We start from the raw sequence: 27,424 nt of genomic DNA, 5'->3' as shown, positions 1-27,424 counted from the left end.
AAAAAAAGTCAGTAATACAATAAATATGAGAGAGCAGGCAGAAATAATACAGATTGTATTCTCAGCTTATAACTGTTTAACTGGTTAATAGCCTGTAATGTTAGTTCATAATGCTCAGATTATTCAAAATATGCTGTGTAATAAACCTTAATGGGTTAATTCATTTTATAGTCATTGAAAATGGTGTTTTAGTAAAAAAAAAAAAAAAAAAGCTTTTTGTAACATGTATCTATTCAACAGCGGCTAATGGGGTGGAATGACTTGCATACGCCTGTCGTCCAATGTAAACTACAGGGAAGGATACTCTGGAATATTATGGTATAATGATTTTAATATATTCAATTAAAGGGAAAAGAAACAAAAAAAACAATAACATTTAATAGGAAGAGAGAGTTTTTTTTACACGGTTTAGGCAAGTTCATGTCAGACTCCAAACTTTCTTTCCATCATTCTTTTAACAAAACACACACAAAAATGTCAAAATACATAATGTATTAATGTGGCAGCTTATTATACCAAATATCTATAAGGAAGATTTCATTTAAATCAATAAGAGAGAAAATGGACGGAAGTTTCTTCTGTGTTTCCAAACAGTCCTCTCGACTCCTGGCAAAGAGGTAAACGTGTTCAACAAGGCAGTTGGTTTTTTTTTTATTTAATAAAAAAAACAAAAAAAACAAAAAACAAACAAACGAAAGGAGATCCAATTCATTAAGCTATGGCCTTCGCCTCAGGCAGGAACGCCTCCCAAAACTTGATAAGCTGAAAGAAAATCAGAGCGAGAAGAACAAAGAAACTGTTAAAACATGGATTGGTTAATCACTGGTGAACTTTTAATGTCTTATTAAACATTAACTTATACTGATACTTTGAATAGCCCTCCCCCAAATAAAGATGTATAAAAAGATTTGAATAGATAAATCAATCTGTAAATTCTTATTTCATTTAACAATGGGAATAAACCGTTTAAAATAATCTAAAATTTTTGCATGCATCCATATTCTTCTCTAAACTTTTACAAGCTTAAAGCAAACAGAGGGAGGGATCTTTCTCCTTTTTTCACCTCTGCATAACACAGATTTATTGCCATAATATAAATGTTTGCAGGATCTGTATAAAGAGATCTACTACGGCTACATACTTTATCTACCAGGAGTATATATTTTGTGGTGTTGGATAATGCAGCAGAAAATATTTGAAGTGGTCATTAAGATGTTTCGCTTAAATCGTAAGGTAAAAAATCATTTGGAATTGAAACCCCACTTTCTGATTGCTAGAGGGAAACTTTTCCAGTAAAGCGTGCATGTTCCAAAGATGCAAAGAGTGAGTTAATTTTTTATTCCAGTAAATAGATAAACTAGTCATGAACTGGGATCAGTGAATCCAAAGCAATAGGAACACGGTCTGCGACACGGCCCGAAGATCTTATCTCGATATTTATTGGTACTATAGTGACACCAATAAAACTGAAGATAAAAATACTTTCAGTATTCTTTGAAGTCTGGTGGGGAAGATTCTCAGTCATCCAGGTCAACGTCATTCAAAAAAAAGTAAAAAACAAAAAAAAAAAAACAATCCATTGGACTTTGTTTCCATGTTAGAAGACGTGTCGCTTCCCATCCAGGAAGCTTTTTCCAGTACAAAATGTAAAAAAAATAGCGTTGAGTTTGAGGTTTTATACAGTAGCCCATTAACTCAACACTAATCCTGACATTTTGAATTGAAAAAGCTTCCTGGATGGGAAGCGGAAAGCCCAGTTGATTGTTTTTTTTTTTTAACTTTCTTTTACTGTGACAGTAGCCCAAAGTTAGCCTGGGTGCCATTCCGAACTTAGTCCCGCCCACAACGTTTGAGGTCGGGAAGTTCGGTCTGGCATTGCTCAATAGTAGCGCAAGTATGCTCGCACAATATCTGGCGGGTTGTAGGTCTTATTGGTTGTAGGTCTATCCAATTGAGTGCAGAGGCATTTTTTTTCCTGGTTCGTTCAAAACACGCCCCATAATCACAGCTCTATGGAGCAGTATCAGACTCAATTTCTGACTAGAATTGAGTAGGACTACGTCAGGCTAGCCCAAAGTAGCCTAAAAACTAAAATTTAGAATAAGCTTTTTTTCAGGACAATAGTTATATAAAGAAGTGTGATATATCAATAAACATTCTTTAGTAGCTGCATTTAATCATAAGTGAAAGAATAAAAATATTAGAAATACAAATTCACACATTTTATTATCATCACTAATTCCAATTTATTGTTTATACAATGAATTAAAATTGTTATTAAGACTAGCAATGCACTGGAAAAAAGATCTAGAAATAAGTAAACATTTCTTAAATTGACTGTATTCACCCTTAATTTGAGTAGGTAAATTAGATAGTTTGCCAATGGAATGGGTATTTTTCTTCTTAAAATAAGATAATTAGATATTATGCACTTGAAATAAGACAATGCAATTATGTTTACTTATTTAAAAGTGTAAATTGTCTTGTTCCATTGGCAAAATGTCTCTTTTGCCTCCTCAATCCAAGAAAAATTCACTTATTTTAAGAAAAAATTTCTTATGTAGATTTAGATTTTTTCCAGTGTGTATAATTATAACAACAAACAATATGATAAATGCCCAACCCCAGCCTGGTTATTGTTATTTTATGAGTCATTTAGCTGGAGTCATTTATTATGAATCAGAATCCAGTTAAAACATAGAGTAACGATTTCAGAGTTAAATTGCTGCTCACGCAAGATTTGGTTTTTTTCTGCTCATAGGAGCAAAAAGTGCGGAAATGAATGCTTAATTAAATATGACCCATAAAAACAATCCTGTCAGCATCCAGCATAAATGCAGTTTCTGCCCAAATATTTTCTTTTTGTAGTGGATTTTTGTAACAGGGATAACTAGGATCATACAAAATTCTGTTTTATGAACCGTTTGTTCTCTACTTCCAAACTCAGCATTAGTTTGTTTTGACTGGATTTGATTAAACTTTTAAGCCTCTTAGTATAAAATAAATAATTTGATGGAGATGACAAATTTGCTTCCTGGTTTGTTAAAGTGGTAATAGATTGCATCCAATCATTTAATTAAACGGTCTTAGTTTTTGGGAATATATACAAATTATGCTCTAATTTGTAGTTACCAATCTGTCGTTACAATATTTTAATTTGACAAACCAGATCTTCTCAACGTTTTTTTTCCTGTTTGGTGCGATTAAAACTGCGGATCTTGCCCTGGTCGGACCGGAGCGGAGCGAAAAATAGCTCAGCTACGTATTTTGACGGTGACAGACCGAGAAAATGTACGTGGACGGTGACTTGAGGAGGAGTAGCGATGGATGTGGAATTTGGGGATTATCCTCTACCATGAGGTGCCTTTGAAAATGCATCCTTTATGTTAGGCCACACCCACTGGTTGTGTGTAACGCTGAAAAGTGGAACCTAAGCCTAATTGTACGAAATGCCACGGTTCAATTTAAACTATCAGAATTTTTTCCCCTCCCACATTTATCACTGTAAATCATGGTGGATAAATTACCACCACCATTTCAGATTAGTTAACAATGGCTAAAAGAAATGAGTTTCTTTACGCCAACATATTCATATCTAGGGAAACAGACCATTTACAGCTTCCTACAAACTTAGAAAAAGCCTAAATTGCATTTATTTTGTAGGAATCGTAGAAGATGCCAAAGTTTCTGACTTGAAATGTTTTTTTTCCCCCCATCTAATGAGTGTAAACAAAAGCAACTTTTGATGTTATCATTTAAAGGCACACTATGCAACATTTTTCAGTTAATTAATGTGTTCCATAACGTTATGGATGATTAAATGAGTAATTTCAGGTTGAACAAAGGTATTCTCGGCCGCCCTGGTGGTCTGTGGGGGAAATACTGCACTTGCAACTGCAGGAGCACCGACCCGCACCCACAGGCTCAGAAGTCTCGTGAGAGTCAGTCTTGCTTTACGGCGAGAACTGCTACACCCCCCAGTTAAAAGCATGCTCGTTGCTAGCACAGTGGCGATCTTTGTGCAGTAATGCTACGTTCACGCAGCAAAAGCACGTCTGCTGCTTCATTTTTACTGCTTGTACCAGTTAGTTCTGACGCGAGGCTGAAGCAGCTTTGCTGCTCTGGCTGCACGGTGCAAAAGTGTGTCTGAGGCGCATTGGGCGGAGCTTCACTATCCTTTCTCTGCCTTGCAGCTATATTTGCTGTGATCAGTGGGAATAAAGTAGTTTTAATATGTGTTTAAGTGAGAAAATACACCTGAAAACGTAATCAGTGCAGTCAGTTCATTCAGATTATTATCCTGCCTTCAATATTTTTTCTGTCGGAGCCGCTCAGACCCCCACATACCAGGGATGCGCCGACAGTATGGATCCCTTCATCAGCAGCGGTTCACCGCGGCAGCTGGTAGGTGTTTTTCATCTAAATAATCCAAACTGCATATTCTGCCGGCAGATTTCTGCATTTTAAGTTAATTTAGGCGTCAATAAACTGTTTAAGAGGAGAGATCATCAGCGCTGTGTCTCTCTCCCTGCGTTAAACGCGCCCGATGCGCTGCTTCAGCTGCTCAGACGTGCTGCGCCTGGTGCTCAAAACGCGCCGCTGGACCTTTTGCTGCGCCTTGACGCGCGTCAACCATTGACTTTGCATGTAAACTCGCTGCTTCTGTCGCGCCAGCTACGTCCAGTGTGAACGCAGCATTAGTCATTCGCTGCTAAGCTCAAAACAACCGCGCCTGGCTTGACGGAGAAACCAGGAGAACAGCTGAGCATATTTACGACAGTGCACTTTTACTTTCGCCCTCTGGGGGGAGCCTCGCTGGAAAATCAACACCGGTTGCATAGTGTACCTTTAAGTGTCAGATTCTGCTCCTGCAAATCAGATATTTTCATTTAAAACATATTTTACATCCTCACCAGGGGCCAATAAGTGTTTGAGGTGCTGTTGTAAAATAATACTTTTCAAAAGGCTTTTAATTGAAGTTGTGGAAGCCTAATATAATACTTTATTTATGAATGGTAATTACCCGCTGCTGAGACTGCAGCATTGCCTCTAAGTACTTGATGATCTGGCTCTTGAAGTCCTTGGCCTTTTCTTTCTGCAATGAGAAAAGTCTCGTCACGTCTCAAGATCATTGGCAGTTAAAAAAAAAGAAGAAAAAGACAGCTGCAGGAATTTCCTCTTCTCTTTTTTCCACAGTGCATGCAGAGAAGGGTGTTGTTTAAATAGGTCAAAACCTGCAGAAGTGGTAGTATAACGAAAATCCCATGGAGATTCTTTTTGCTTAACCCCTTGAACCCTACGGACCCGCCGGCGGGTCCAGCTGCTACATGACCTCGTAACTTTACCAAACCCCCAGTATTGATGTAAAAAACATATTTGGCACAGTTTGGTGACATTTATGGATAAATGTGCCAAACTGGCCCCTCCGCCTAAGAAATTTCTCACTAATACCATTCTAAAATAAATATGATTCATCTGATTGAGTCCACATTTTGTATATTTTTACACAACATTTAGATTTAAAAGTCTGTACTACTTTTTTGTGCTATAAATAATATTTTGGTAGTGTTTTGCAATGTTTATTTCAAAGAAAATTTTGGCGAGGTTCAAAAAATGCAAAATATTTTGTATTTTGTCCCTAATATTTCAGGCAGGGTCAAAGCTACAATGGTGCTGACACCAGAAAACCATTCTATGACTTCTTACCTTTACAGACATACCAAAAGTTTCTTCTTAAATCTAATAGCTTTGAGGCTATAAGTTATTTACTTTTGTGGGTTTTTGTCAGGCAGAAATTTATTTATACCCCCTTAGGGTGTAAGAGGTTAAAATCCACAACCTTACAAGAAAATAATGGAATTACAACTTCAGCACCTCTTTATAACTAGAAACCATGTTTTCATGACAAAATAACAGGAATCGGGTCTAAATTAAGAGGAAGACTGAGACTCTGCCATGCTTAAATAAACACACACCCTCTGCAGATGAAGGATGGAAAACAAAGAAAAAAAGACTTGAAGATAAGAAAAGTTTTCAACATACCTCAAATCTGAGAACCTCCCTCCTTACAGTCATCCCAATCCTGTCGAAGTCTCTCTCGTACTGAGTAACCTTTGACTCCCACTGACAACAAAAACATTTAAAAAAAATGGGAGGATTAGATAAAAATCTGAACTATTCCGACCTGAAGCACTCGTAAATTCTTTTAACGGAAACAAAAGCACACCGCCTTTGGTCTTTATAATCCTATAACCAAACAACTGAATCTGCAGCAAGGGTTAAAATGATCAAGGTTTAACCACGACAACCGCTATTAAACCAAATCATTGCTCCATTATATGGTTTATATGGCTTAAAACCCTTTAAAGCATAGAGCATTACACCAATGCGAACCCACATCTCTCTGCTGCACACGGTTACTCAGCTGGCTTATAACAGCTGGCTTATGTTTTCAAGTGAAAGGGTGAGCGTGATTTTATAAGGTTTAACACAGGGGTCGGCGACCAAAACTGCTCACATTGGACCAAAAAAACAAAAAAATAAATCCCTCTGCAGCCGCAAAAATGTAAAAGTCATATATAACCTCGTATGGCAACACAGGCTCTAAGTGTATTATCCCACTATAGAAAAGGACAATGTGGGCTTAAATATATAATCAGCATTCATGATTAACTGTTTATCCTGGAACAAATGTCACATAGCAGCATGAGGTGAGGGAGGAGCAATGAACGCTCTCACCGCAGGGTTTAAGTTTAGTTGTATTGATGAAATTATAGAAACACAATAAAGGAATCTTATATGGTGGACGTGTTTCTGTTGGGAGGAGCTGATTGAGTCGTGAGGAACCCAGCAGGAACTGACTTCCATCAGAGCAGAGCTCTCTAACCTTGAAATCCCATATCCCCCATCACCAGTGTTCCTTGGTGTGATTTATAGTTTTAGGATTTGGGTAAAAAATTGAAGAAAGTTCCCATCGCTGCATCAGAGCGCTACCTGTTTGATCTGTGGACGGTTTTCCATCTTTGCAACAAAACTAGCAGCAGTAGTGGAGTTTGGAGATGCAATCCACTTCTTAAATCTATCTTTGCTCTCCTCTAATTTATCCAGAAGTTCTGCAACCACACTTTTTCTCTCCCTCCCAACTTGGTGGTGGGCTGCATATTTAGCTTGCCTTCCTTGGAAATGCCTTTCCAAATTTTTATTTTTATTTTTTGACAACCTCTCATTACAAAGCAAAAATGCAGGCAATCCTTCTGCATTGATAATGAAAGCAAATGATTCGCTCCATTCTTCTTTGAATCCTCTTTTCTCATCAGCTATCTTCCTTGTTTCCCTTTGGGATCCATGGTTCTGAGAAAAACCTGCAGCTTTGTTTGCCTGGCACCGTGCTGCGCTGGTTGCAAGTTATGATCACTGCTCTCTATGGCTATGGCGCAAATTATTGTTTAAATTTAACCTCCTGTACACCATATTAAAACAAAAGAAATTCGATTTTCATACATTTTTAAAAAAGCTTCAGGAAGCAGCAGGGGGGAGGCTAAAGAGCCGCACGTCGCTACGGGGCCGCGGGTTGCCGACCCCTGGTTTAGCATTATGTTACAGTATAACTAATGCTGGATTATTTTTGCAGTAGTATGGATATAATTGCTTTAAGTTTGAAACCAACACCAAGTACATTTTCAACCTTCATAAAACTAGTTGAATGACACCTGTGTCATGGCCCGAGGGGTTCTATATCACTTTGAGCAACACTAGGAAACTTTGAGGAAAAAAATACAAATGTGCAGATTTTTTGTGCCTGCACACAGCGAGGGAAGAAAGCCTTTGTCTACGCAGCTCCTTGTACTTGAGATGTTTTTACAAACAGACTGGAAGTTGACTGAGTTTTTATCCTTAAATACTTTGAAGTTGAAAATGAAAGAATTTGAAACGGCTCCAATAATCTGTCATTGTTTACTTGATACGTTTTTTAATATAATTGTCATTTTGTTCAATGTATTTCTGTTTAGTATGTACGGTAACTTTGCTTCCTCTCGGCCAGGACTCCCTTCAAAAGGAGGTTTTTAATCTTAACGGGATTTCTCCCTGGTTAAATAAAGTTTAATAAATAAAAATGTGTTATTTCATTGAGAGACTGTAAATTCATGCAAATTGTGTAGGGTTGATATTTAGACAATACGGCACCTTCTAACTGGGATCTATACATGTGTTTACTGTCAAATTATCAAACATAAGGGCCCTTTCACACCTTGCAGATTTAGCCAGCGTATACCGGACATCCCAGAATCTTCTAAAACGCTGGCATACACTGAACTTGATATGTGGTTTTTTTTATTTGTGCATATGCATAGAGTATTCAAAACGAGTCCAGAACTTATTTCCAACGACAGCCTAAGTTATGCATAACGCACAGCAGCGTAATGCCTATGAAATGATGCGAAGCGGCATCACTTTATTCTTTATATGGCATTCAGTGAAATATTTTGAAAATCCACATTTCAAGCCAAATACTGTTATTGGAATCCAGGACAACACCTTATTACCTTTGTAACATTAAAAAAATATTGAAATTTAGATGGCAGAAATTAATGTCAATGTAATAAGAAATGACAACTTGCATGAATATATTAAGAAAAATAACAAAAGTACTTTTATAAGAAATTCATGAAAAACACAGAGTGAAAGAAACACATTTTTTTTTAGTGCAACATAAGCTTAGAGGCATTAATGCTGATACTGGCACTTACATTTTTTAGTTTACAAAACCTAAATATAATTGTTAACTAGGCTTAATAACTTTTTAACTTTTCAGTTAGCTTTTAACCTTTTTTTCCAACTTAATTTACAACAGATAAGAAATCATTCAAGGGCTCATCTATTTGGTCAAATGTCAAAATAAGATGCACAGCCATGTAGCAGGATGTTTGCTTCATGGCTGGATATAGATCTTGTTCTTCTAGATCTCACACAGGGACGGGGGGGGGGGGGGGGGGGGGGTGCTCCAATTTTAAGGGGAATGCATGTGATCAAAAACAGTAACTTGCCCTATAAAGGGTTAAAGCTGCTCCCCTCAGGTGCATCGCTGCTCTTTGATCTCGGTATTAACCTAGCTGCCATTGGCTGTGGATAAAGCCCCTTGTTGCAGCTGAGCCGTGAGGCATTTTCCCTCGTCTTCCATAGCGACATCCAAAACGCCGGTGAAGGAAGAGGTAGAGCCGCTCCCCTTCAGGACCATCATAATGACACTATAATGCCAATAACTTGTGCAATATCTAATGTGCAATTACTATGTGCAATAACCTGTTTCTTATAGTTGATACCCAGTGCAATAACTATATATATATATAATAACCCTATATAAATAACCATTTAATAGCCTGCGAAATAACCTTAAAATAATCCTGTTAAATAGGAGATTTCAATATACGGTATATGTGGACGGACCGTATATACTGTATATACCCAGAGGCACCTTTTTCTCCTTTTGGCACCCTCTTCTTCTTGACTATTGAGCCGATGTAATGAGGAAATTTCTCCATTGTGAGATCAATAAAGTCTATCGATCAATGAGAAGGAAGAAAGGTGTGGATGTGCACAGCTGCTGGACCAGGCAGCCAATAACGAGTCCAAAAATCATCTTAGCTTAAAGCTGTTTTTTCTGAGTTCTAGAAAAAAACAAGTAACTTTAAACTGAATTTATTTGGGGATTGTAAACTTTTTAGTTACTTTTCTATCAATGCTTCAAAAAATAAAAAATAAATAAATTCTCTGTTAAGTGCTCAGAGGTTCAGCTATATTTAAGTAAAGCCAAGCTGTATTGGTCTGGCCTGACTGGGTTCCTTTCAAGCTTTTTATCCCAAAGATTTTCTCTCACTTCTAATATAACTAAAACAATGATAAAAAAATGCAGATAATAACCTTACCGTTTCATACAGGAAGCTCAGAGCATTTTAACTTTAGGGTGTTACTAGAACATAGCCACTTTTGGAGCTAATTTAAAGCCAAATGCAATCATTTTGGCTTAGGTAGCTTTTAGAAGTCAACCAGATAGTTGAAAATTACACATCAGATTGTTTGAACATCCGTCTGTCGCTGTTGACCCTAGCATTACGGTAAGGAATACCTTCCCAGCTGGAGCAATTGAAGTGAACTGAGCCTTTACCTCGGTGATCTCTTCCTTTGCCTGCTGCAGCTTGTCAGGTTTGTTAGCCCACAGCAGCTTGGCTTCAGCTTCTCTCTTCTTCTGTAGCGTGCTCTGGGCCTCTTGCCATCGCTGCCATGCCGTTACACGCTGGTCAAAGCAACTCTGTGCAAATCAAGATTGATCAGTGAAGCTCAGGTCAAAATCAAACCAAATCTTTTTTTTCTGTTTAAGCTGAAAGCTAACAAGCTTTTTTCACTCTTCAAACAAATATTTTCTGAAGTGCATCTTGTGCATCGTGAGATCAGTAAAAATCAGATGAGGAATATCAAAAATCAGGAACAGGAAACTGTAATCACTTATCAAATCCTTGATTTTCTGCAGGAATCCAAGCCATTTATTCTGTGAATTTATGTCGAAATATCTACATGGAAATTAACTTTTTTACCTTTAAGACTTAACAGAAAAACAAAAGAGTGTTATTGTTGAATTATCCAGAACAGACTGAATTAAAATGCTAAATCAGGCTTAAAGAAAACTATTAATCTGTGCCTTGGAGGAAGTCTAATCTGTGTATTTATGGTAATAACAGGACAATAATTATGTAAAAAGGACATAATACTGTAGGTAGTTCATTAACTAGGAGGACAACAATATAAAAAAGAATTATAAATTATAATAATTTTTTAAAGGAAAAGTCCGGTCATATTCAGAATTCAAACTTCTGAAAGTACTTTAAATATGCAATTATTACATACTGTTGAATAAATAAGTGTTTTTAATTAAGAGTAATTTTCATTTGACTGTGCTTTACTGGAGGCATCCATGTTCGTCAAAGAACACTACTGCTACCTACTGGTTCAACATATTCTCATTATCAATTCGTATGAAATCGTACGAAAAGTTATGCACACTATTTCGTACGTTTTGGACTTTTTTCCTCAAAAAACCCTATCAGTGCGCATGCGCTGGCAGACAGAAAAAAAAAAAGCAGATCCGCGGACAGACGGAAAACTGGGAAAAACAGTGCAATAATCACTTCTTCATGTCTAACTACGTTGCTTGCTGTTTTATATCTTAGGGTTAGGGTCAGGGTTAGGGCTAATTGTTTTTTAAATTCTATGTTCTTGAATGGTGCGTCAGATACGCATGCGCATACGACGAAAAAAACGTCCAAAACGTACGAAATTACGGTGCATAATTTTTCTTACGATTTCATACGAACTCATAATGAGAATACCCTGACTGGTTTGTGACGTCACGGTGCGGTATGGGCTGTTGATCAAGTCTCAGTGCTGTATCTGGTGTTTGTCACAACGCGCTATTATCCAAGTAATCTTGAAAACATTCTTCTTCGAAATTTTGGCTGCATATTAGGTGTTTTTTCTCTGGCCAGAAGTTTGATGGCAAATCCTCCCTCTTCAAGTTGGCCATCCAACGACGAACCCGTCCATGGAGGATCAGGAATCAGAAAAATGGAATAACTAATGTTTTTTTTCACTTTTATCCAATGTATTCCAACATCCAACTGCCATACACGTGGGCATTGTCAGTTTAACTATAGCTCTGGTGAATTTCAATGGTGAAGTCCTCTGAAAATCTTCAATAATTGTTGTTGATTGCAGATGTGTCTAGTAGTTCCCATTGATTTTGCTTGTAAAGCGGGGAGAATGGCGCTAGGCTTACCGCACCGTGACGTCAGGAAGATGTCAGGAGTGAGGTGTTACTATATTTGGGCAAAAATGGCTGCTCCCAGACTCAGTGACAGCAACGAAAATTATTGTTTTACTGATTAACACTAAATTCATTAAATCACAGCAAACATGTTAGTTTTAGTTATAAATAATGATCCATTGGTTATTCCTTGCTGACCAAACTTTTTCTTTAACAGAAAAAAAAAAAGAAAAACAAAAAACAGCCATTTTCTGCAGAACTTCCTCTCACATAACGGCGCACCTACCCGCACAGCACCAAGCAGGCGAATGTAGTCAGCAAGCAGCTCTGCGAAGATGAAGAAGTCGCTCCCCGCCTGCTCCTGATGCAGCTGCTCCATCTTGTCCTCCACCTCTGCCAGCTGGGACAGGGCCCGGGACAGGGCCGTGTTATCCTCAGAGTTTCCCAGCATGGCCATGCTTTTGGCAAACATGGCCGTGTTCACACACAGCTCTGGTGTTAAAGGGAAAGAGTAGAAAACTTTGGTCATTTATTGTTCAGAGCTGCATCCCCTCCATCTACTGGAAATCGTTAAATTAACATTTAGCTCACCTTTTCTATGATTGACCAGAGAATCAACGACGGAGAGAAGCTTCCTCAGCTGCTGCTCCTCTGTATCCACCTCCTGGAATTTATCCTCGAACCACTAAGAGACACAAACAAAAGCTACACATTAAACCAAAGAGAGAAAAAAACAAATTTATTAAGTGAAGTACTTTAACTCAATTTCCTATCATTGATATTTTTCTTTATTTACAGCAGCAGCATATCAAAGCTTCTTTGGCTTCATTCTAAAGAGCATCTTTGTTTTTATCCTCAACAAAACATCCAGGAACAGCATCAGTGTCCACAGCATGAATGTGCCACCTCACACACCAGGCGGGGGTCCATGAAACTCAAGCGTTTTACTTTTCTGTGAACAATGAATTCTATATATTATCGATCTACATCTATATATAATGCCACAATGTGTAAAGCATGTTTGTTTTAAACATCAGCAGGTGTTGCAGATGCTTCCTCCCGGCTCTCCTTACCGTGTCAGACTCGTTCATCTTGATGGTCATCTTGCTGACGGCGTCTGAAGCCCTGTTGATCATTTTGAGGAAACCAGCCCCACTGAGCGTCTGGGTGTTCAATGCTCTGGGGAGCTGAAGACAAACAAAGATTTATGACATAGTAATAACTTATTTCAAACAATAAACAGGTTTCCATTATGCTATCAGCAACGTAAATGGCAATGATGTCTGCAGATCAAGGCTCCCTCCTCCTCCTCTTTTGCATCAGAGCTGCTATATAATAGAAAGAGCTGCACCTACAACCACTGGAGGTCCCCCATAGCTTGATCAGCTCTTCATTTCCTGCTGTATGAAATATAGTTGGCACACCTGGCTATTTTGTGTTGCTGTAAGCAAAAGACATTTAGAGCTGGAACACTTAAATAGATTGATCGTGATTAATTGAATATTGAAATAATTGTCAACTAATTCAGTAACTGATTAATCGTTAACTGGAGTATAGAGACTCTAACACATGCCTTTAGCAGAGAGAGCGACCAATAAGAGCAGGCATTAAAACAAAATTGTAAACAAAAAAATATGTTAACATTTTGGATTTAATATCAAAATATCTTTCTCATCTGTCAATCTGCTCAAGTTTCACCTGGTTTCATTTCTCAAAAAATCTTCTTTAAGGAACCTTCTGATATCCGATTATTAATTGATTAATCAAAAAATTATTCATCAGATTAATTGATTTGCAAAATAATGGTAAGTTGCGGCCCTACAAGGATTACCTCTTTTAAATTGAAGCCATGAATGATGCCAAAACTAGTGGAAATCTGTAGGTTTAATATATTTAAAAGAAAAACACCACCTTCCCTGCCTGCAGGTAGCAGGTGTCCAAAGGATTATTTCACAATGGCTTTTCTCTATAAATTATGTAGTAACCCCATTTTTGCATCTCTGATCTTGTTTTATGGCCATAATCTCAGACTCTTCAACAGAAGTAACCTTGTTAATTCAAGTTAAAGTTATAGTGGAGGATGTTCTTTTTCTGGGTGGATCATCAAAATAAGTGGTCCTCCAAAGTGTCAATCATTCTGGTGATATGTTAACATAAGGCCGTCCTACATGCTCGTCCCCATTTTCACTTACCAGTGGTGAGTCTGACGTAGTGGAAAAATTGCAAATCTTCTTTCGGAAAATAAGCTTGTATGACCGATGCAAACAGCAACTTATAAACAGACTGTGCACGAGGAGAAATGGATTTGTGCACGCGCTCGCAGGCATTTAAAAGGTGTTCCTTCTCAGGAGCGGGTACAGGGTTGTGCATGTGCATTTTTTTTTAAAGTGGACAGGGCGGGTCTTTTCAAAACTTTGCAAAAATTCCTCCACCATGCCTTTAAAAATTATTCAAATACTAAGAAAACATGTTCGATAAACAGATATTTATTACAGCGGTAACAAACACCCTGTCTATGTACCTGTCTGTGATTTAATGGAACTATTGCAATGGCCAAAAATTGCATTTTCAAAATTAGCAGAATATCATCCACATTGTGCATATTAGTGATGGAATAGAGCTAGTATGTTATGATGCCAAAGGTAAATGTAGAACCAACACCCAAGCGATTTATCAATTTATCCAATACATGATTTAAATAAATATGTGAATTAATCGTAAAATGTACAACAAAATAATCAAATGTAATTTAAAACTAAGCATTTGTTTAAAAATGAATAGAATTTCTTTACTTTATAGATAATTACAGTGAAATTATTATATGTAATTTTAGAGGGTGACCACTCTGTTGGATTGTCATTTTTTAGGATCAGATGCTGAAATATTTTGAAACGCCTAGTTTATTACTGGATTATAGGGAGAACATTTTGCAGAGATAATTATAACACGCTTCGACAGTAGCAGGTTTAACATAGATTACAGGAAAGACTGACTGAAACTAGACAATAGACAGTTATTTGGTTTCAAGATCCAGTGGTTTAATTACAGCCCCAGAATCTTCCTCTGGAGAAAATTCTCCTGATCCCACAAAATACATTTAACGTTTTTATGACTGCCAAATTAAAAAGTGGATATTAATAGTGTGTCATTTCAAAATCCTCAAGCACTTACATTTTCTCTTTCCAAGAATTCACGGACATCGGGATCTTGTAGTAACAGCGGGTGAGACACTATTCTCTCCAGATACCTACACCAAACAAAGCGAAGACAAGATGAAGTAAGAGCTGCAGACGTGGACAAATAAAACGTCAACACCCAAAGCTGTGTGGAAACCTCTCCAGAGCCGCTCTTCTCTTTTCCACAAACTCCACAGATGACGGGTCATCCATACCCACCTTCACTTTGGTCATTCCTAATGATCCAAAGAGAAGAAACACAAACATTAAAAGAGAAAACATGCAAAGAATGCATGCACATTACAAGCAACAATCCTAATAGTTTATGAGGTTTTTAGTTTTTTGAGACAGAAAGCAGAAAACACCTCAGGTTCGGTAAGATGGGATGAAGATCTTTAGTAAACATCCATTTTTAGTCTGGCCTCCGATTCTCATTAGAGTTACGAGTTTTCGGTCTTTTGCAAACTAACAGGTTTTCTTTCCAGGCTGCGACATTCTTTCCGCCATTTTAATCTTAATCCAACATCCTTTTGAATGCATAATAAAAGCATTCCCACAGCATAATACTGCTCTGACTATGCTTCCCCATCAGGATGCTGTATTTAGGGGATGTGCGGTCCCCCCACACAGGCTGAGATAAGCTAGAATAAGGACTTTTTAACAGCATTTATCTTTCATAATAATGTACAACTTTCTGCTGTTCTGTCATATAATATCCAAATAACATAAATCGTGGTTTTAATGGGACTTCACTTACCCACAACACTTTTCTCAGGTGGAGGAGGTATGATGCAGCCATGCAGCGACTGTTTGGCTGAGAGCTTTTCATAAAGGCCTAAGAAGTCGCTGAAACGCCTCCTGCTGGAGAAGACCTTACTTTTGAACAAAGGCAGAGATGTCTGGAGGAAATCATGGAAAAAGAGGATGAGAGTAGCCGTGTAATAATAAACAAAAAGGCTTTGAACATCAGAGCCTTAACCACTCACCCTGGTGGATACTTTGTAGGCCACATATGCATTCATGCCATCTCCTGGGAGGGATCAAAACAAGAGACAGATTGGAGCTGAGAGTAAACTTTCAGAGTTCTATTTGTGAAAATATCTTTAAAAACAAAATAAACTGACCAACTTTCTCTGGATTAGTGACAGCAACATCCACATCGAAGCTATCCTTGGCCTCGTCCTCTTCCAGCTGCAATGAGCAAGACAACATTTCTACAGTGCAAACTCCGAAAAGCGAACAGATATGGCCGCCACAGAGGCGTTCCTTGGAATATGAAGCACAGACAGTAAGAGGTGGTTGTGTTGGGGGGGTTTAATAAGGCCTGTACCTGTTCCAAGGAGGTGGGCTGCAGAGCAGCAGGGCTTCGAGAAGACGGACGGCCAGAGGAGGTGGAGACATTCTTCTGAGCTGAGCTTTCAGTTGTTTCCGAGTTTAAATCTGCTTGTGCTTCTAGGGACAAAAAACAAAACACATGCTTTTTATTTATGACAAATTCTTTGCATAAAATCAATAAAGTCAAACTGATTTAGACAGTGAAATTAATTGATCAGAAGATTTTGTACTGCAATCGATGGACTGTTTATAAATGCCGCCAATAGATGCCTTAACCCCGAATACAGAAATGTTTCACACCAATGAAACACAGTGACGTGTATGACATCAACCAGACGAGGCAGGCTGAAGAAAAGCAAACATGGCTGAGGCGGTGAAATCAACTTTAAACGTAGCTACTCAGTCTGTTTTAGCACGAAAACCTTCTAGTTCTTTTTTAAAAAACTATTAAGGGAGACGATATATCCCTTTGTGGATGGGTAAGATTGTTGCACGTCTCTCCCGTCCAGATTTGGTAAGTGTTCTGTTAAAGGAAACCTCTGTGTCTACACCTTGAAGCTTTCTCTAAGGTTTGTTTTCCTGAACAGAGATCACTTGGGACCAAATCTTTAAATAACACAAAAAAAAAAAAGAAATATATATATATATATATATATATATATATATATATATATATATATATATATATTAAATTACCATTAGAAAGAAATTGTAATCTTACTGGCAGGTGCGATCCAATCACCTCCTCCTTTTTGCTAAAGGTAGGAAGGAACCTTTCCAGATGCCTTCTGTGTTTAATTCAAATTGGACCACATATATAAATCTGGCTTGGCTAAGAAAATAAACATAAATAAATTTAAAAGGTTTAAAAACGCATTTTTCAGTATAACTACGATTTAATCTTTTTCAAGCACAGTTCTATAAAACCTTTCTTAAGGGAACATGTCGCAACAGTGATTTAAAGTGCACAAGGTTTTTAATGTCTGTTGGGGCTTTATAGGGTTATAACCCTCTTAATTTGCTCTAACTTAAGAAATAATTAAAGCCAACATTTGAAGTACCACTAAAGGCAGTGCATAGAGCACCAGTTGTTAAAGTTCTGCAGTATGAGGTGAATGGATCCATGAGATCTACAAAGTAAGGGTTTGCTACCATATCTGAAAATAATTTAGAGGTGGGTCAGTGAGTATAGCTGTTAGTGCTGGTCTGTTCACCTGCAAACAGGTCATCATCATCATCATCAGAATGAACTCCGTTAGGTTTGGCAGAGGAGGCCTCCTCACTGAACAGGTCCGCGGGCTCCTCTGGCTGAGAAACTCCTCGACTGACGGAAGCCGGGTGGCTCTGCAAAATATGGAGATTTGACTCAGAAACGTCCAACCACGCAAACAGCGAGCATCTATCAGCAGGGGCGGATTTAGGAAATTTGGGGCCCTAGGCAAAGACAGGCAGGGGGCCCTCTGAGAAAACAACACATAAAACAGACCCATTATACAGATATAAGACTTTTAATAGAATAGACATCCATTATTTGTTGGTTTTGTCCCTCTCTTCTCGTCCCTTTTCTTCTTGTTTTCCTCTCTATGTTTTGTACTCAGCTGACTTTTCATGCTGTCTCAAAAGTAATGATTTTTTTCCGATGACTAAGCTCCTTTCTGTGTTTCCAAAAAGGCGACGGCAAAAGTAAATAACACCGTCCTTCTTTTCACTGTAGGCTGATCTGCTTCTCCAGTTTTCATTTGGATGAAATAATAGCTGCAGGCGGGGTTGGCAATCTACTTGCTCTGGAGAGCAGAGTTCGCTCCTTTTATACGTTTTCGCTAAAGTCTCCAGTAGCAGAAAAAAGTAGCTAGATTTGGCGCTTTTTTGAAATAAAAGTGCTGGAGGGGTCTGAAAAGTCGCTAAATATAGCGACTAAAGCGCTAAGTTGGCAACACTGCTCTTCACATAGTTTGTTTTGAAATGATTTGTTGCTATTTGTTTGAACCTTTCTGAACATGTGCAGCAAATGGACTGATCCAATGAGGACACTGAAGGGGGGAGGGCTGAGACACATTTATTATAAGCATTCTGATGGCATTTTAGCAAAAGTATTTTTTATCAAAAACATAATAATGTGCACAAATAAGTAATAGCTTTATTAACCATACATGTAAACAGAGGAACTTGGGGCCCTAGGCAACTGACTAGTATAGCCTAATGGTAAATCCCAGCCCTGATTATATCTGCTAACAACGAAACAAATGTAGAAAAGGGAGAATACTTAACTCATGATTAGCATAAATAAATAAACATTTAAAATAAAAAAAAGGAAAATGTTCACCTAGGCATTAAAACTATAACGCCTTGAAATGTACTGACATAACACAAACACCAATGCAGACCAACTAAAAGCTACCACTGGTGGTTGTAATTCAGTGTTAGCTGATGGTTGAATTACAACCATTCGTTTCTGATGAATAATTCCAAACGCTTTAACCAAAATGCCTCTTTGGCCAATTTTACGACTAAATCTTCTTTTAATTTAAGAACTGTCAAAGGTTTTCAGCTGTTAGAAGCAGCTCAGATCAGATAAAGAGGCTCAACTCTTCCAGCTTCTCTTGTCACAATGCAGATAAACTGACACAGCCGGACACATACGTTGTTAACAAAAATGTCCTCTCCTTCGTCGCTGTCCCCGTCTGCCATGTCACACTGCACAGGCTCTGGCTCCTCTGATGCTGGGAAAGGAGGAGGATTCCGGTCCGAGCTGGACGCCATAGTCCCTGTTGTCAGTTAGAGCGTCCCGACCGGAAGTGACGGTATCAGGTCTGAAGAATGGCTACAGCGCCTCCTGCTGGTGTCCACTCTCTATTACACAACAATGCCAAACAGCACACTGTTTGACTTTACTCTAATAACTTCGTAACAATATCATAGTTTCTAATAGGAATATTAGAATATATTAGTAGTAATGATAGTTTCGACAGCAACAATATAAAAGTTTTTTTTATACTTCATTTAGGGAAACTGTGTTTCTGCATGGAGTTTGCATGTTCTCTCTGAGCATGTGTGGGTTCTCTTCGGTTACTCCTGCTCCCTAACACAGTCCAGAAACATGACTGTTAGGTTAATCTGCTTCTCTAAATTCTCCTTATGTGTTAGTGTGTGCATGAATGGTTGTATATCCTGTTTGTCTCTGTGTTGCCCTGTAATGGACTGGTTACCTGTCCAGGTTGTACCCCGCCTCTCCCCCGTAGATGGCTGAAGATAGGTACCAGCACCCCTCGGCCTGTGGGGTGGACTGGGTCTACCTGCCCTGGCCCTGTGGCCCAAAAAATAACCCAATTTGCACGTCCTAAAATAAACTGAGAAAAGGAGTGTTCATAATGCTCCAAGTGAGGCAATACCCCACTACATCTCCTTTTTTGTTCAATTAAAAGGATATCAAGTATTTCAGATGAGAAATGTCAAAAATAATTCAATCATTAATGATGATGCAGTGCAAGAACTTAATTCAAATTTAGATTTTAATAAAAAATGTAAAATATTTAAGATTATCCTTTTTTTAAACTGTTTAACATTTTATGTTCAGAAAAGTTAACTATATAACTTATAAAAAACTTAACTGATTTATAAATACACCATTCAGTAAAAGAGTAAAGCACTTGAAGAAGATGTAATTAATTTGGCTCCACAAGGCTCCAGTAATTAAGAGAATTCTGGTTGGACTTAAGACTAGTGCTGCGCTAGTTCCTGATATATCACATGTCATTCCTGTGCTTGCAATACCTGAGTGAAGTCCCCCCCCCACCTTCTTCCAATCAGACAAAACTGGTGTCAAACATTTGTGCTGGTTTGTGCAGAAAAAATGTTCGTTTGTGCCTCTATCATTTCAATGATATAAAGAAATGTTTCTAGAGGTCATCAAAGGTCAACCAGCCCCCCCACCTTCTTCAAATCAGACAATTAGCTCGACTCTGTTTTTGCTGCTTTGGCTTTAAAGATATTAATGAAAAGGTAAAGGTCAAAAGGTCAACCTCCTCACTTTTATGAAATCAGACAAAACTGGTGTCAAACGTTTGTACCACATTAGTGCTGGTTTGTGCAGCAAAAATTTTAGTTTGCGCAATGAAAGATTAAAGGTCAAAAGGCCAACCAGCCCCCCATATTTTAAGATATATAACATTGTTATACTGCCATCATTTTATTGATATTAATATTAGTTTGTAGAGGCCAGTGAACATCTGTTCATGCTGAAACTGTGAATTTCATATAAATTATAAGTTGCTAATCTATGAATAATTTAATTTTAACTTGGAAACAATTTATAGTGTTTGCTGCACAAACGTAATACAGGTGATTAACACCAAATTTATTTATTTTTGCAAATGTGACCCCTGGAGAAAAAGAAAAAAAATGTATACACCTTACATTTGATTGAAAAAAATCATTGTTTCAACCTCATAGACACACCAGAAAATAAAAATCTAAACTTTTTAGACCAGAAATATTCTGATGAAAGAGTGAAGGAGCAGCCATGAATGAAGCTTTTGTGCTTGTAGGAAATGTTGACTTCACGCTGAAGGGGCGCTTTGTGTTCTTGACAGGACGATAGCTGTTGCATCTGCAGGCGTGAAGGTTAGGAGGCAGTGGTTTTTGAATCTGGCTTTTTTTAAAATACGTTTATAGCAAATTCTGTGTTGTTTAAAATTCCTAACGGGCTCAATGGTTACTGATAGGTCATTTGAATCTATTTCTTTTTTTTTTTCCTTTACAAATTCTGTTTGACTAATTATTTAAAAATAATAAGGTGAAACCTTCAGTGATATTGAGATAAGATTCTAGTATTCATCTGCTAAATGTAATTTTTGCAGCTGAATTGATCAGTTTTTTTTAGTTCAAATTCTGATTTGATAGAAAATGGTAATTTTAACTTAAATTAAGTTGAAAATCTGTAAAATTCTAAATTATGAAAGTATATTGACCTAAACAGAATTGAATTAAACCTAACTGAATAGAATTTTCACTTCATCAGTCATTGTTTTCTATATGTAAATCCCTTGCCCTGTTTTTTATTTCATGCTTTTCTGTGCCCCCATGAAACCTGCTGACCCCTTCCTGTCCCTGTGGTACATTTGGTGTAGAACTGCCACCAACTGTAATTTAATCAGAAGTACATCAGTAAATAACAACGGTATTAATTTGCCAATGTGTTTCAAAAGTCTAAACAAAAAATTATAACAAAAAGATGATAGTAAAAGTCTGCTTAATACTACTGAGATGATAAAAAACATCAGTATGCATTTAGTGATACCTGCATACATATACTTATGCTTGGTTTGTTCACTGGGATTTTGATTTTAATTGCAGAATGTGCTTTTTTTTTAATGCAAAAAGAGATTTGAACTACACAGCAACTTGTTTCTTCTTTCCAGGTGAGAAAGTTTTCAGTCATCTCAAACTTGCAGCTATACGCATTTTTATGCAACCATTTTTTTTCACCACACTTTTTCCTTCCCCTCAACTTTCCTTGAATGTGCCTTGATAACAGGTAGCTTGTTCAACATTAGCCTTCTATCAGTTGTCTACATTAATGCGGTCTTTAATGTTTTAACCATATTAAGTTGGCTCCAGGTTTGTAGAGAAATTAAATCTTATATTTTAATTAAATGTAAGCCACGGTACAGTAGTTTCAGTTCAGATGATATTCTAGGTTATTTAAATGTGCCTGTAGGCAGAGTGTGATCTCTCATTGACCTTATTTAGTAATGTTACATATAAAAGTAAATCCTCTGTCAGCTCCAACTGAGCTTTTTAACCATTTCAGATGAAAAAGACGAGCACAAACGTTTACTTTGTTAGTATTCTTAATAGCTTGTATACACAATGTATAGGAGCACCAATAAAAAAACATTTTTTTCTCCAAAACTTTTTCAACATTTTTTTAAAAAGCCACAGATTATTTTTCTTCTACAGAAAGCAAAGAAAGCTCTGTACATGAACAAGCGGTACAACATAATTCCTCATCATGAGCCGCCGAGTGAAACAACTCAGTCGCTCTTTTCATATCATCTCTGAAGCAAAAAATAATAAACAGAGAGAGAGAGAAAAAAAAGACCAGCTGCCTGCTGCCTATCTAGGACACTACATTACACAAACAGCTTCTGATATTTAAAACACAAGATATGTAAGAAATGTACTTTCCAAAAATTGTGAAAAAGTGCAATACAGGTTCAACTGTTTACAACTCAACAGATCTGTTTTTTTCCCCCCAAACGGAGTCCGGTTCTTTTTCTCCCAGTTTCCTTCCAAACCGCCTTTCCTTGTTTGTCTCCAATGTTAAAATCTCTTACAGTTATACTGACATTCATGACGATGCACATTTATGCAAAACATGTTATTCACAAAAGTAGAGGAAATTACTATGATTGCAAATGACAAAATTTTCTTTGGGTAAAAGGGCAATGAAAAACTAGTCTCTGAGACGGACCTATTTTTATTTCCTTTTTTTTTGTACAGCAGTTTTGTGTTCAGAACAACGATTTTTTCATACAAAACCAACCATATATATATATAAAGGGAAAAAAAAAAATCCGGGAGTCCCTTTGAAAAGGCAAACATCTTTGCATCTTGTAATGTTTGTAACAGAACCACAGAGTGGCATTCGATGAAGAGATGCAGGCAAAATAAAAACGAAACAAACAGACGTCAAAAAGACTTTGCAGCAGAAAAATGCCCGAGTGTTTCAGCAGATGTCCGAAACCAAAGGTTATTCATTGATTTCTTTTTTTTTTTTTGTAAAACGCACACATACAACCAAACTTGTACAAAAGTTTCATTTGCTGATTGATTGAATGATTGGTTTGTTCTTTCTAGCAGAGCTTTCAGGTGTCGGTCAGCGGCCATGAGTCCCAGGCAGCCCTGACCTGCGTGGAGACGCCGTCAAAGTCCCGCAGAAGGATCCGCAAGCTCTAATGGAGATGAAGGGTGAGTTAACATCGAGTCTTCCAATGGTCCGACGTAGAAACACGTTGGTAAGGCTTTTAAAACGGAGCTCCCACAATCAACAGAAAGACTGAAGAGTATTTTAGTGTAAAAAGTGGACAACAAGACGCCAGGGCAAGAATGGTACTGTAGAAACCATTAGACTTCACTCCTCCGCTGATATGAAAACTGAACTTTAGGACTCAATCTAAATCACAAGTAGTAATAATAATAATAATAATAATAATAAAACAATGGAAAAAAAAGAATGAGGCAGTTAAAAAAAAACATGTATGTACATAAGCATGTAGAAAATAAAATAGCATGGCACAATGTATGACACATGAGGGTAAAAAGCAAATAAAATAAAAGAAATAAAATAATATAGGCATGTAAAAAACTCAAGAACAAACAGTAAGGAGGAGGACATCCCATGCTTACTTCACTGAAACGGTCCAATAGATACAAAACGCACAAAGAAAACACTGGTCAAACACTGTGTTGTAGTCGGCGCTGCACGTGCGCCGCCATCACAAACCAGCATTTTTATGATCCTCACCTTCTGCTGCCAGTTTTTCTCTTTTTGCTGAAGAAAAAATAAAATAAAAGAGTCACAACCGTCAGGCTGAAAGCAGCCAAAGCTTCAAAGTTCAATGTCTCTGAGATTTGTTCTTCATAGGAGCATGAAGTGTCAGTGATCTGCCTCCTGTCCGACACAGAGAGAGGTTGATCCGGGAAGAAGTTCCAACGTTTTTAGTCTCTGTTGGCCCCAAAAAGCTGTTACATGTCCACAGACCTCGGCTCTAGAAGGATTGTGTTTCGAATGTGTTTATCTGCCTGTGAGAGCTGTGTGGCTTCCTTGCATATATGTGTGTGGGTGTGTGTGTGTGTTTGCGTCTGTGGATGAGTGTGCGGTCATGGCGCTGTTGTGATGGCGTTCAGGTCTTTCATCAGGCCCTCGAGGTGCGCCATCTCCTCGGTCAGCTCGTCAGGCTCGTAGCTCTGAGGGAGAGGAACAGGGTTACTGCGAGGGGCTGGGGAGGGGCAGGGGGGGAGGGAGGCAAGCACCTGGAAGTGGGGAAGGAAGAGAGGGAAGGAGAGGAGAGGACAGGAGGGAGAGGAGGTCAGTCAGGGATCCATCAGAGACAGCAGGAGGGAGCTGGATGGGTGGGGTGAGGCGAGCTGGGTCAATGAGACTGAAGCAGATCAAAAATTAAAAATCACAACACGGAGAAAAGAAAAGGAGCAGCAGCCAATCAACCAGAAGCCAAAATGAGGTAATAAAAAAAAATGAAATCATTCCAGTAATGGGTTTAGTTATGACCAGTTGTTAGAACAAATCGTTTGTGTTTCAAAAGGAGCCGACGATGCCAAGAAATTATAAATGAGATCAAAGTTGGAAGAAGAGAGAAAGAAAAAACAGAAAATGTGGTTACAATATGTCCACCAGTAAGTCACCGTATAACCCAGAGCCTAAACAAAAACCTCACATGAATCTGGGAGTGTGATGTGTGAACATATATATTTTTTTGAACACAGCTAAGAAAAACTAAAATGCATCATTGCAACACTACAAAGCTCCATCGGGGGGCGGCATACTCACGCTGTCTACATCCTCCAGCATTTTGCTTGTTTCTGGTACATCAGGGGCGTTGGGTACTGTTACTATCATTGGAGTGCGTGTCCTTCCTAGTGTTCCGATGGAGGCTGTTTTTACAACATGGGGGTGAGAGGGAGGCCCTGGGGGAGGGAGAGGGTTATAAAGGCTCACAGTTAGTAGTGGCTCCGCCCACTTTCAGCCATTCCTTTAGGTCAGGTGTCTGCAACCTTTCATATCCAAAGAGCCATTTCATCCAGAGCCGCAAAACATAACATGACTTTTTCGAAAAAAAACAACCTATTATTAAGTTTTATAATTTCTAAATTAGGAGTTCACCTTAAACAACCAACAATTTATGTATTTTTAGCTTTTAAGATATATTTAAAAAAAAAAACATTATTTCCACCCTTATTAAAAGAAAAATGGCTCCTAAAACATATTTCTGGTTCTTTTAATGTCATTCTTTTCCGTTTTATAAAGAAAACAAAAACTTTTAAGACTTGTGTTTAATATGGTACATTATTGTGTCCTTTATATAAATTTTAGCCACTATTAGGAGCCGCTGTCGAGGGTTCAAAGAGCCACATGTGGCTCTGGAGCCGCAGGTTGCAGACCTCTGCTTGAGGTCAACATTACTTATCCTGCCAGCATCAGTCAGACCTCAGCCCCTCACTCTGTGTTACATCTCTTCATTACACATGGAGCTACGCATTGTAACTATGATGAATCATTCCACTGCAATACCAACAAAATTAGCCTAATCATTACCGTAATACATTTGTACATTTTGTTACAATAATTCAATTCAATTTATTTATATAACACCAATTCACAACACATGTCATCTCAAGGCACTCGACAGTTCACCAGATCATCCAGTCAAATTGATTAAAATTTTCTGTCTAAGGAAAACTAGTTGATTGCATCGACTCGAAGGCAATCTCTCAGCATGCTTAGTGTGAGGGATTGCCTTTGAGTTAATGAGTCGATGCAATTAACCAGTTTTCCTTTGAAAACTTTGAATCAATTTGACTGGATGATCTGGATAAAGTGCCGTGAGATGACATGTATTGTGAATTGGTGCTATATAGATAAACTGAATTTAATTTATCTAATGTAAACAGTGTTGTTTTGGCTTGTTAGATCAGATGTAGCCGCCACAATGTGTTAATGTCCGTACGTTGCATTCAATGGTATCACGTAATTTAGTGGGTCAACCTGGGTCTGGTGTTCCCACAGCATGCAGATCAGAGCTGAGGCGATTTTAATGTAGGTCGCTTGCTGAGATGTTTGACCCGGGTAGACAGGCATAAGTAAGCTGTTCCCACTGCCACCAGAAGCAGATTGAGCCCGGGTTTAAACAGGTTTTTCAGCTAGTGTGAAAGGGGTATAACTCTGCTTAAAACCTCTCCTTCAGTTCTTCTTTGATACGTCTTCTGGCATTCTGGTCTAACCTATGGCATCTAAACCCAAGTCTCCCGGACGTTCCGGGAGTCTCCCTGATATCCATAGTTGTTCATGGATGCCAGCGAGTCGGATAAATGATCCCGGATTTTAGACTATGGGAGGTGGTGTTTTTTAATCCGAGTGAGAGCGAGCAGGCAATGATTCATGCATCATGTGCGGATTAGAACTACTGCGTTTGCGCAGACACAATCAGAGAGCGGGGTGTGGGGAGGAGGTTTCTGGTGAAACCTGTGCAGCGTATCTGTCCAAAGCGATGCTCTGTTCAACCAGCGCACCAGGCGACCGGTTGTCAGAGAGCTGATTGGATTGGACAGAAAAATAAGCCAATAAGTTTCAGTTTACTCTTTTACAGTCACCTCATTTTACAGTAGAATATACTAAAGTGTATCTATGTCTAGTGAAGGTGAAGAATGATGGAATGTGCATGTATGGGACATGGTGCGGCCAGGGGCGTCAGCTGACCCAATACTATACAGGGGCACAATAGGGCACCAGATAAAATGCAACTGCGCAAAGCACGCAGGCAAAAACATTATTTATTTTTAAAAAACATGGGCCAAGATAATTAATATTGTGATGTTTGAAAAAGGATGCAGGGAAAGCAGGATAAATAGCGGATGCGGGGGGTGAGGGGGGATGCTTCAATAAGCATCTCCCTGAAATGAGTTTTTGGAACTTGGGATGTATGCAAACCCTGCCATAATTTTAGCGAGTATAAACACGTATCCTTTTTTTCCCCCTTTGGGCTGTGTAAGATTATTAAAAACCTGCCATTTTTGATGTCATTATAATTCAACTAAACTGATGGATATGCTAATAGGACAGTCAGCACCAAAAACCAAAGTAGTTGCTTTTGTCCATGTTTAGTGATGCTTTTATGTTTAAACGCTTCTTTATTAACATTTATTGTTTAGTTTATTCCTCTAGTTGATCTCGAGACTCCATACTGGTTGATGACGCTTAAATAAGATTGATTTAACAAACTTAGATATCAGATATCAACTAAGGTCAGAGAATGACTCATATATGTGGTAAACAGATTCTGGGTATGTTTGGTGTGAGAGC

At 38.2% G+C, this 27,424-nt stretch overlaps 2 protein-coding genes across 15 annotated transcripts in view; both read right to left on the bottom strand.

Annotated features, from left to right (window-relative positions):
• Positions 1-668: 668 nt before the first annotated feature.
• On the bottom strand, positions 669-19,124 carry LOC119786466 (sorting nexin-1-like). Of its 2 annotated transcripts, none has more exons than XM_038289848.1 (15): positions 18,967-19,124; positions 17,541-17,670; positions 16,322-16,443; positions 16,116-16,182; positions 15,978-16,021; positions 15,749-15,890; positions 15,149-15,227; positions 14,987-15,062; positions 12,889-13,002; positions 12,407-12,500; positions 12,102-12,307; positions 10,163-10,306; positions 6,043-6,123; positions 5,024-5,095; positions 669-762 (listed from the first exon to the last, which is right to left on the bottom strand). In XM_038289848.1, the coding sequence occupies exons 1-15, from the start codon at positions 19,084-19,086 to the stop codon at positions 712-714; spliced, it is 1,542 nt and encodes a 513-aa protein (XP_038145776.1). In that variant the 5' UTR covers positions 19,087-19,124; the 3' UTR covers positions 669-711. The 2 variants fall into 2 exon arrangements, with proteins under 2 accessions (XP_038145776.1, XP_038145777.1); XM_038289849.1 differs by having other exon boundaries at positions 16,322-16,440.
• Positions 19,125-23,524: 4,400 nt separating this feature from the next.
• neo1a (neogenin 1a) overlaps positions 23,525-27,424 on the bottom strand; it is a 241,761-nt gene continuing 237,861 nt past the window's right edge. For 9 of the 13 annotated variants that reach the window (XM_038289805.1, XM_038289807.1, XM_038289794.1 and 6 more), the window contains 2 exons: positions 24,896-25,032; positions 23,525-24,360 (listed from right to left, as the gene is read on the bottom strand). In XM_038289805.1, the coding sequence (XP_038145733.1) occupies positions 24,208-24,360; positions 24,896-25,032 (290 nt within the window). In that variant the 3' untranslated portion in view covers positions 23,525-24,207. Of the gene's footprint in view, positions 24,489-24,895; positions 25,033-27,424 lie in introns of all 13 variants that reach the window. The other 4 variants (XM_038289801.1, XM_038289808.1, XM_038289806.1 and 1 more) reach the window with 3 other exon arrangements.

This window comes from Cyprinodon tularosa, unplaced genomic scaffold, assembly GCF_016077235.1.
Source record: "Cyprinodon tularosa strain WSP-4 unplaced genomic scaffold, ASM1607723v1 ctg272, whole genome shotgun sequence".
NCBI classification, from domain to species: domain Eukaryota; kingdom Metazoa; phylum Chordata; class Actinopteri; order Cyprinodontiformes; family Cyprinodontidae; genus Cyprinodon; species Cyprinodon tularosa.
The sequence above is the reverse complement of the archived record's forward strand: the minus strand, read 5'-3'. Positions and strand labels throughout refer to the sequence as shown.